The sequence below is a fragment of the Scylla paramamosain genome, chromosome 9, assembly GCF_035594125.1.
Source record: "Scylla paramamosain isolate STU-SP2022 chromosome 9, ASM3559412v1, whole genome shotgun sequence".
Classification (NCBI taxonomy): Eukaryota; Metazoa; Arthropoda; class Malacostraca; order Decapoda; family Portunidae; genus Scylla; species Scylla paramamosain.
In genome coordinates this window covers 834,258-845,116 of record NC_087159.1, presented here as the reverse complement: position 1 = coordinate 845,116, position 10,859 = coordinate 834,258, and the positions used below count along the sequence as shown (strand labels likewise).

General features: G+C 38.6%; 1 protein-coding gene across 5 annotated transcripts; it reads right to left on the bottom strand.

The window, feature by feature from the left end:
* Positions 1–2,870: 2,870 nt before the first annotated feature.
* Positions 2,871–9,046, bottom strand: LOC135103348 (FK506-binding protein 5-like). Of its 5 annotated transcripts, none has more exons than XM_064009397.1 (5): positions 8,741–9,046; positions 7,764–7,858; positions 6,666–6,762; positions 5,318–5,812; positions 2,871–5,059 (listed from the first exon to the last, which is right to left on the bottom strand). In XM_064009397.1, the coding sequence occupies exons 1-5, from the start codon at positions 8,746–8,748 to the stop codon at positions 3,745–3,747; spliced, it is 2,010 nt and encodes a 669-aa protein (XP_063865467.1). In that variant the 5' UTR covers positions 8,749–9,046; the 3' UTR covers positions 2,871–3,744. The 5 variants fall into 5 exon arrangements, with proteins under 5 accessions (XP_063865467.1, XP_063865466.1, XP_063865468.1 ...); XM_064009396.1 differs by having other exon boundaries at positions 7,764–7,863; positions 8,741–9,043; XM_064009398.1 differs by lacking the exon at positions 7,764–7,858 and having other exon boundaries at positions 8,741–9,044.
* Positions 9,047–10,859: the final 1,813 nt, after the last annotated feature.

Here is a 10,859-nt window from a genome sequence, read left to right as displayed (position 1 = left end):
GTGAGCGTTGAACATTTAATTAGAATAATTTGAATAATATTATTTAATCTGTATTCTTCTATAATGCAGTGATTTGCGTTCATGGTATTATATTTGGCACCAAAAATTCCACTCCCGCCTTAGCCATTCAAGACACACTTCCGTCCCCTCCACTTTTCACCACGCCAGACTTCACCAGATACCTTTAAGGAACGCTAGTATATTATTATATTTCGGTTTACTAACTACTCATGCAATAAAATAAAAAATATCAGGAGTGTGTCGGGTCACGGGACTAGCTATGAGAGATGCTATACATAAGTTCATGAAACTTCCAAAAAAATCTTATATAATTTGTTAAACTTATATTTATGCTTCATAAATATATGTAAATTTTGGTTTTTACAACACCAAGAAGTATATAAATGCAAGATGTATTATATCAAAAGAGTATAGCTTCTTATTTGATTGTTTATGTTTGCTCCGTACATAGATATATTTCATAGAGTTGATATACCAATTTTATTTTCCGCCTGGATATGACTACATCTAGCAATCAGTCATGTTGGAAATCCTTTGATTGGCATAATGATTACTGCTGTACGAAAAAAAAAAAATGAAGTTTGCAGTACATACATGTATGGGTGAACCACTAAATTCCGTACCCGCTTAACTCGGTGTACTACGCGCAATAAAGTTGTCAGGATTGAGCTCAGTAACAGACCTAACATGATTTCGAGAAGCACATACAAGCTAGCCATGCTAGGTAGCATGGCAATTTTACATGTGGAGGCGGTGATCGACGTGATGTATTACATGTCACTTCCAATAAACCACGGTCTGCTGCAAATACCGATTGGCACCATGCAAAATCATCCTGTCTATAGGCGACAAATAAATGAATGAATGAATGAATGAATATATATATATATATATATATATATATATATATATATATATATATATATATATATATATATATATATATATATATATATATATATATATATATTATATATATATATATATATATATATATATATATATATATATATTATATATATATATATATATATATATATATATATATATATATATATATATATATATATATAATATATATATATATATATATATATATATATATATATATATATATATATATGACCCTAAAGGCGCCACGCACGGACCGATAAAGACTCAACGCGATTCCCACCATAGTGCGAGCCATCAATCAATAGTATTTCCCTTCTAGATTAGACTTAGCTTTAGGATTAATATTAAGTATTTTCCCACCCCCTCTGTACATTTTCAGTTTGTTAACTGCCTGAATAATAAACCGTTTATTATTATTATTAAACACACACACACACACACACACACACACACACACACACAACGTAAAAATGCTGACTAAAAGGATTGAAAGATGTAGTGATCGAAAGACCACAACATGCTTTTTTTATGACTGCCTTGTGAATGTGGAAGAGGGGAATGTATGTTTAATGAGCTAGACATTATACCTGTACTCGTATAGTGGTGAGGCAGATGATTTCGGCTGGATAACTTGACAAGTGAAAACTAAGTTACCTGCTATGTAATATCGCTAACTTTTGCTTCACACCATTGAAAACAGAAAAGAAAACTATGTCATCAACTTCGTAAAGTGCTATCACCTCTCTGTATAAATATATATTTATACATAGCCTGTCTTGAGAAGTCCGTCAGGCCATGACCTCTTTTTTTTTTTTATGTGAATATAAACAACAATAGTTATTTCAAATTTAAATGTAAAAATGTACGATATGTATTTGTGGGTGACAGCCACGGGTTGAAGATTTGGCGGGATAGCTGCGGCGGGAAGAGCAGTGTAGGTCATAAGGCGAAGTGGCGTGGTGCGGACGTGGATTTTTATCTTACGGTGACAGAGAAGTGTTGGTGACCCGAGTGAGGACAGCATTGCCACATTTGTGTTGTCCCAGGGTGTGGAAATAAGGCAGACCGACACCCAAGGCCAGACTCTACACAGTCCTCCCTGGAGTGCCACGAGTGCCACTTCTGCAGGTGAGAGGGATGCCTTTATTTTCTGTAGTGAGAAGCAAATATGATGTGTTACATGACAATGGCATGAATTTATTCGCTGTCGCTCCGGCCACAGGAGGCTGCTGCATCTCTGTTGCTTGAATCGTGACGTTATGAAAAACTACGTGACCTGAATGAAGCCATCATAATCGGCAGATTATGATGTCAGTGTCGCTACGGTGGTGATGATGACGATTATGTTTATACAAAAAAAAAAAAAAAAAAAAAATCTTGCAGTAATGAGTTCTTCACGAACAGAAAACGGTAAATTACTGGCATACTAGAATAAGACTGACCAGCTCATACAGGCTTCGCGCCATTCAGAGTTGACTAATGTCTTGGTAGCCTTTTTTTTCTCTCTCTCTTTTTGAAGGCAGATTTCTATTTGCGCTTTAATTCTTCTTTGCTTTAGTTACGCAGAAACACACTTTCCGGAAGAGCTGAATGTCAATCATAATATTATACATTTAGTTACCAGTGGCATATATATATACTCTTGAGGATACCCTTATACTGGAGATTTTGCAAGAAACACCATCATATATGTATAGTACCAATACCGAGTTACGTATACAACACCTCACTGCCAGGCGTGTTTCAGAGTACGGCACCACATCATACCGCCGCACACAAACACCAGCGGCCTTACGGTGTGGTACAGGATGCAGTAATGATAGTTTTGTGGAGAGAGAGAGAGAGAGAGAGAGAGAGAGAGAGAGAGAGAGAGAGAGAGAGAGAGAGAGAGAGAGAGAGAGAGAGAGAGAGAATTATTGCTGTAAAAAAAAAGAAAAAAAAGTTGCATTCTATGATACTCTTCATATATTTTATTGCCAATTTTCAGGCATTTAGAGACAGTATATTTTGGTGTCACAATAAAATTTACAGTATGGTGAATCAAACTTGATAGTGAGGTTTCATTACTGACAGTCTTGTATTTGCAAAACATAAAACACACAGAGTAAATATGGTGTACACTATTCCACTATTTAAGCAAGAGATGCCCTCTGGATTGACATGAAGAGCTTGTACTTTTGACTTCAGATTCTATCCCTCACTGATCCATGCCTTACCCTCCACACAATTCAAGTAACTGTCCATGCCCTTCATAACTACTCTTTCCATGCCCTCCATAACTACTCTTTCCATGTCCTTCATCACTACTACTTCCAGGTTCTTCACTACTACTACTACTACTACTACTACTACTTCATGAACCAGTAATACTAGAGTAAATACCATGATACAGATGCACAATGCTGGCTTAGTCCACAAATCCTACTAGTACACAGAAAAATGCACTTCTTCCTTCCTCTACATAGGCCACTCCCCAAATAAAAAGTATATATTCCTCATAAACAGATAATTTCCTTTGAATCAGTGTTACAAACAAGTTAGAAATCCATCACAGTGTCCTAAGTTATTCTAATGACATCCTATGAAGTACTCTAGAATTACTGTGTGACTACTTTGTAATGTATCTGTGCAGAATCCTAATGACATCTTATGCAGTATGCAGTGAGATTTAGAAGTGTCCTATATAGTGTCTTATTCATCACATTAGGTATCCTACTAAAGACATATCCTACATATCTCATTCATCCTATCAGAAATCCAACAAGAAACATCCTATGCAGTATCCTAAAGGCATCCTACATGATATAAGTTTTTGTAAGAGTACATATTCTACATGGCATCCTCTATGTATCCTATGTGGTATCCTTGGGGCCTCACACGGCAAGGGAAGTAGATGGGGAGCCTCGAAGGATGATGTTTCCTGCGGTAGTAACACAAGTGGCAGAAGCTGGTCCTTGACGCCAGCTTTCTGGGGTGCTTTGGAGACAGGGCTGCTGGTGGTGAGAGAGACTGTGCTGGTGGTGAAGGTGTTACCATGTCCTTGAAGGAAAGTGATGTGGGTGATAATGTTGGAGAACTGTAAAGGTGAGGCAGGTCATGGTCTGCATCTACTGTTTCATCTCCATATTTTGTTTGATCTGATTTTGGTGGTGGGGATGTGGTGTTGGTGGTTGTGGTGGTAGTGCAAGTGTGGTGGTGATGCCCTTTGGAAGAAACAGGATATACTACCACATCTTTTTGTGACAATGGTGGTGGTGGTGGTGGTGATGAAAGGTGGTCATGCCCTGTATCAGCAACATCACATTCTTCCACATCTCTTCTGCATTCTATTCCTCTTCCCTTTCCATTACGTTCTTCATCTTTTTGTTCCCCATTTTCTTCTTGTTCTTTTTTATCTCTTTCTTTTACTTCTCCTTTTTCTGCCTCTTCATCTACTTCTAATTCTTCACTTTCTGCTTCTTCTTGACCATCTACTTTTTCTACTTCCTTTTCTTCTTCTACTGCTTCTTCTTCTTCTTCCTCTCTTTTTTCTTCTTTGTTATCTATTTTTTCTACTATCTTTCCTTCCTGTACTACTTCTTCTATCTCTCTTTCTTTTTTTTCCCTCTCCTCCAGAATATCAATTTCTTCTTCCTCCTCTTCCTCTTCTTCAGGTCCTTCATCCTCTTCTACTAAATATTGGACAACACCAGGCACCTGCAGAGATTCACACCCAGACAACAGCACCTCTTTCAATATTTCTTCCAGCTCTCTTTCTTTCTCCTGCTCCTCCTCTTCATGCTCCTTGGAGGAAGAATCTTGCTGGAAGACACCATCATTAGCACTACCATCACTGCCAGTAGCCCTATTAATATCACCACTACTAGTAAAAGCATCATCTATTGTCTCAATGTCCTTTACAAGCAAGTTTAATATCTCATGAGAGTAGTTCCCTTCAGTGGTAACTCCCCAGGATACGTCTTCTGTCCATGATAGGATGTCGAAGATTTCCTGGGAGTCCTCTATGGTGGTGACAGCCTCCTCCAGTAAAGAGAGGAGCTTCTGCATCTTTTGTTCCATGTACACCAAAAACAGGAAGGTGCGGATGCCCTCTGGTAATGCCTGCCTTGCATCACGAAGGATTTCCTCTACACATTGTGACACTCTGGGAATGTTAGAGATGAGGATGGGTTAAGCTTTTACTACTAATACTACTACTACTATTAGAGTTTTTTACAACTGCATTTAACACTAAACTCTGGGGATATGTTTGAGACGTGAGTGGCATAAGCTGTTACTACTATCACCACTGTAGCTCTTACAACTACTATTACTACTACACTCTGGGAATATGTTTGAGATATGGGTGGGTTAAACTGCTACTACTACTATTATAGCTATTGCTTTTACTGCTACTACCCACTTGTATGTCACTCTAAGTGCAGCCCTCCTCTTGCCTTCCTCTTCTTCATGTATAAGATGACTTGCTTTCTCAAGGCCATACATTTTCTCAAACACTGTATGCATCACCTGTGTGTGGACCCTGGGTAGTAGGCAGTGTGCATACTTGAGGAACAGGTACCGGGGGTTAAGTGGGAGCTTGGACTGGTTAGATTGGAAGGTGTGGAAGTGGCCAATGAGTTTTGTAGTAGAGCTGACAGTCCTCATCTCCATGCCAACCAGGTCCCTTGAAGCCAAACTGTCCAGGTCAGTTTGTATGCAATTAACATAATGCATCATGGCATCCATCTGACCCTTGTACCATGCGTGGAAGGCTCCCATCACCTTCTCCCTGGTTTTCTCATTAGCACTGGGACTTTTGAGGGCCTCTAGGTGATATCTTGCACTGAAGTAAGGTGCTGGACAGGGTGAGGGTGTGCAAGGACAATGTGCTTGCTTGTAAAAGTGTGTGTAGGCCCTGTATAACATCACACATACATATGAGTACAGTATACTGAAATATAATCTACCTTAAACTCATGCACCTCAATGTACGCAAACTGTTATGTATTCACATTCAGCCTAACCTTTTCCCAGATAACAGAGATTAAATTCATGTCAGGCATGTTTCTGTGAAGCATTGTCTCATGAAAACTGTGGAAGATAAATAAATAAATAAATAAATAAATAAATAAATAAAGGAAAAATAAAGGTAAATAAATAAATAAATAGTTCAGTTGAATGTGTCAAGACACACAAAAATTATAGGAATGCTTTACAACAGTAAATGATTCGTGGCCTCTAGCATGTACAACTAACGTTATATAAAAAAAAGTAGCAGTTGTGGAAACAGGACACTCATGAGCCATCAAAATCCACTCAGGCTGTTATGATTGCCTTGGCTTGATTGGCAAGGTGTCAGGCACATCCCATGAATATTCTGACAGGTTTGATCTCCAGCAAAAAGACTCTCGTGGTTGATGTAACTCCCATTTAGATTATTTTCTCAGTGTTACCCTGATTTTTTAAGACAGGGAATTACTCTAGTGGCAGTGGTGATCTCAAAAGGAGATTGTCCCACAGCCTGAGAGAGAAGCTTGATCACATGCTACCAGAAAAAAAGTTTTAGGGAGGAGGCAAAGAGAAAGCAGTCTTTGAGAGGAGACGTTTTGACTGTGCTACTATGTCTATAATATATAGGACCGTAAGCTATTGTACTGCAGATGAGTGAGAAGGCATACTTTGTGTGCTGTTGTTTACTTGTACATCTTGTGAAGGTAATTGTGGTCAGTGTGTGCAGTTGAGCAATTCTGTTCCTCTTCTGTTCTCACCTCTTCTTTTGCTCCATCTTGTGCAGCTCTCTCTCAAGGTAGGTAATGCCATACTGGGTGTCTTGCAGCATCTCTGATGCACTTTCTTCCAGCCATACTGTGCAATGAAAGGGCAGGTGTATATGTACACTTTAATGTTGCAAGAGTAGTTCCATGACTATGTGCTGCATTTTTTTCCATTCATGAAATAAATGCACACATGAAGATGGGAAGCAGAGAAGAGAGAAAAACATGAAAGCAAAGAAAGTCATTCAGTGCACAAAACACAAGAAAAAAAGATGAAAGGAATAGAATTATTGTATCACCTTAAACCAGGGTGCTCCTGACTGTATTGCCTCAAACTAGGGCATAGCCAAGACACACCCAGTATACTGAAGTACTGAGCAATTGATCTGGAAGCTCAAATAAATCTGAAGTTTGAGAGAAAGGCACTGTGTTGCCAATTGAATGTGGGGCCCAACCATGAAAAGCCAGCATATTTCTGATCAAGCTCTGCGATGCAGCTTGTGCTCAAGGTGGGCAGTGGGGCTTTCTTGTTTGGGTCGTTACAATATATTGAAGAAGAGAACTGTGAACAAGGCAAGCTGTAGGTAAAGAAGAAAACAGAGAAAGATAATGAGCAGAGAAGTAAAGTAAGAGAGAGAGAGAGAGAGAGAGAGAGAGAGAGAGAGAGAGAGAGAGAGAGAGAGAGAGAGAGAGAGAGAGAGAGAGAGAGAGAGAGAGAGAGAGAGAGAGAGAGAGAGAGAGAGAGAGAGAACCCTGTCTTAAAAAAAAAAAAAAAACAGCTTTATGGAGATCCTCAATCAACAAGGCTGTATTGAAGACATCTTCAGTATAAAAGTCAGGGAAAGTGATGAGCAGTTTATGAGTAAATGAATTAGCTGTCCTGCCAAAATGGGGAAAAGGAAGTGTGGCTTCTAGTTAGCTTAGCCCACACTCACAATAATCATGCTAAAAATTATTGCAAATAAGTAATTGGATTTGCAGGCATACTTACTTAAGTACAATTTCATAGCTATAACACTGCAAAAGTTACACAATATCCCCCCTCCAAACACACACACACACACACACACACACACACACACAGACACTCACTTGCAGGATCAGGGTATGAGTGAGTGCATTTGTTCCTTGATACAGAGAGTGACACATTCTCTTTCTCTCCCTCAGTGGTGGCACTGCTGCCTTGTCTGTGCTGTGGAGTAAGGCAGGTGAGATGGTCATCTGAGGCAGGTGTGATCGGTATCTTGTAAAAGGCTTTTAAGTCAGGAATAAAATATATGTAACAAAATGATCAGGTGGTGTGAGGTGGGATGTATCTTGAAAGTTCATAAATTATTGACTCTTCTTACTATAAGCTGTACCTAAAGTAATGTGTAGTCCATGTCACATGGAAGCAAATTATGTGGTAGAATAAATTACAGTTTTCTGATGGTTGATATTGCCAAAAACATTTGGAATGGCTAACACTCTGCCTTTAATGTCCTTTTATTAAAAACAAGATTTCATTTGAATTTCCACAGAAACTTTCAGATGACTATAACATTTCCATAAAAAAAAAGAAAAAAAGAAAAAAAGAGGAAGGGCTATAGTCAGAAACTGGCAAAAGCGATTTACAAATTATTAAATCTCTGGGAGAAAATGGGCCAGTCTCAGGTCTTAACTTGTGTGATCCACCACGCGTTGACGGACTGCGGTAGCCTTTTCTGGAGCTGAATAACGGAAGCGCATGAGTTATTTAATTATTTTTAGTGTTTATAGTTGACTTTTTATACATAAAATCGTCTAGGATTATTCACATGAGGCAACAATTGCCATACTGCCATCAGCATTCAAAGGCTATGGGGATGTGTATCCTCGCAACAAAGCGAGGCGGACTGAGTCACCGTGGCAGTGTGCCTGCCTTGCAGTCTGGTCTCAGGTTCATCATTACTCTTCACAGTTTAAAAGAATCACAAAACAGACCTAAATGCAAGGGACACACAAAAGTTCATGCAATCCAGTAATAAAAAAAAAAAAAGTTAACAGCGTCATCAGGTGTTCTGCTGTTTTAGAAGGAAATCACGACTCACATGTTCATTCTCCTTCCAGGCTGACCACCTCTCCTGCATCACGATTCACGAGGCGGAGGGCGGATGTCTAGTAATAGTATGAAATAGATTGTATTCTCTCTTTCTCTCATTCACAGAATGGCTTCAAAAAGCCTAATGAAATCACGGTGGGATTTGTTCCGCCTCTGGCTCGCTCGCAAGTCAACATTGTGTGAATTCATATTTCAGTTAAATTTACTAAGTTTCATTTAATAAATAAATTTCTTCTTGAAAAAAAGAGATAAATTTCGTCATATTCAACAAATTAATTTCAACTAAAGTAAAGCAGTAGCGTAGAATTACTGAGCGTTTGTCATTCTCTCGTTTATCAGTAAAATACATAATGGTAGGATAAATTTAATCACATTTGAAAAAAAAAATAATAATGGAAGATGACAGCATGCAGTCTTATTTGCGTGTGCATGAATGTGGCACGTCAAGCAGCCTTGAGCCTCGCGCATGGATTCGCCGCTATGTTGTCTTTAAAGTACCACTTGAAAGCACAGTCCTGCAACGCACCGGCGTAAGCACTTGTTGCTGAGTGACGGTGACTTCGATCTCGGTTCTCAGAGACTCATTTAAGTTTGTAAATGGAAGACCTGAATGTGGGATGTAACTTCACCACAAACTTGAAATGACCCTCGCCGCCTACTTGACAGACGGACACTCACCGACTGTGTCGCAAAGATTTTTTCCCCCGACAAGCACCCGAGCCTTGCTACAACTCCTTATGTACAATATTATGTAATGGCGATCATAAATCTGTTAACACGCCACACTCCACGATCTCAACGTATGGACAAATTTTAAGAATACCCGTCTCAATTTGACTAACGGACGAAAGTATATTTTTTGTTTAATATCACGTACCTCAGTGTTACAAATATGCGTCATTACCATTACTGTTAATTTACCTAACTAAAACGACTCTAACACAAGGTCACGTAAAATCTATAAAGTCCTTTAGTACAACGGCTATATAACAAACAGTTACTACATACAGTGTTACTCACTAGAATACACACTAGTCCGCCAGACAGGAGTGATTCTTAAATACGTAAAAGCACCGCCTGAACTAAGTATGATGGGTAGTGTGGTCTGTAAAGTTTGGTCTAAGCGTCATGGTTCTCACAGATTTGACACATGCGATCAAATCAAACCTCGCAGCGCCTCACCACACACACACACACACACACACACACACACACACACACACACACACTCTCTCGCTGGTCTGACGACGCGTAACAGAATGAAAGATGGAGAGAAAGTTTGCATAATTCCGGTAGTATTATAATAACATTAAAGTCTAGGGAGAACAATGTGTGTGTGTGAGAGAGAGAGAGAGAGAGAGAGAGAGAGAGAGAGAGAGAGAGAGAGAGAGAGAGAGAGAGAGAGAGAGAGAGAGAGAGAGAGTACACCTATTTTATAAGTTTGAGTAACTTGGTGAAGTTTTGGTGAATGAGAAAAAGTTAATGTAGAGGATTAACATAATTTGTTTCCGTCACTTGATGGAAAGTCGCTCCTCAAAAGGAGGGTGAAAAAGAGAAGTCTTAGATGTGACGAAGCCCCAAGTTATCTTTCCGAAATCTTTTTAATTCCATAAAAGTGTCTGGAAGAACATAAGACTGAATCTTTAATACTGAAGTAAGTTGGAATTGCCGAGCATAAAGATGTGGCTTGTGTTGTACCATAAAACCAATTAAACTTTTCAACGGAGAACCGTCGCCGCCGCCCCCGCTTGGAGAACGAGGGTTACCTGGCCACTACCTGCACTGTCGTTGTTTGCTCCTGCTGACTGAATTATTATTATTATTATTATTATTATTATTATTATTATTATTATTATTATTATCATTATTATTATTATTATTATTATTATTATTATTATTGTTATTATTATTATTATCATAATCATCATCATTATCATCATCATTAATTTTATTTTATCTTTTATATTTTTTATTTTACTATTTTTTTTTCAGTAATTTGCGTCTGATTACTGATTTTTCGTTTTCTTGATTTTCAGCGTAAAGCCATGATGTGGATTTTTTGTACTAGTAGCTGTAATGAAGGAAAATATCTTAAGTATTATATATTA

Bases quoted from the DNA above. Each gene is read 5' to 3' on its own strand.
- LOC135103348 (XM_064009396.1), bottom strand. From the start codon at position 8,779: ATGCAGGAGAGGTGGTCAGCCTGGAAGGAGAATGAACAT. The intron at 7,864-8,740 runs GTGAGTCGTGAT...CTTACTCCACAG, and splicing joins CCTGGAAGGAGAATGAACAT to CACAGACAAGGCAGCAGTGC. The intron at 6,763-7,763 runs GTGAGTGTCTGT...TTCATTGCACAG, and splicing joins CTCATACCCTGATCCTGCAA to TATGGCTGGAAGAAAGTGCA.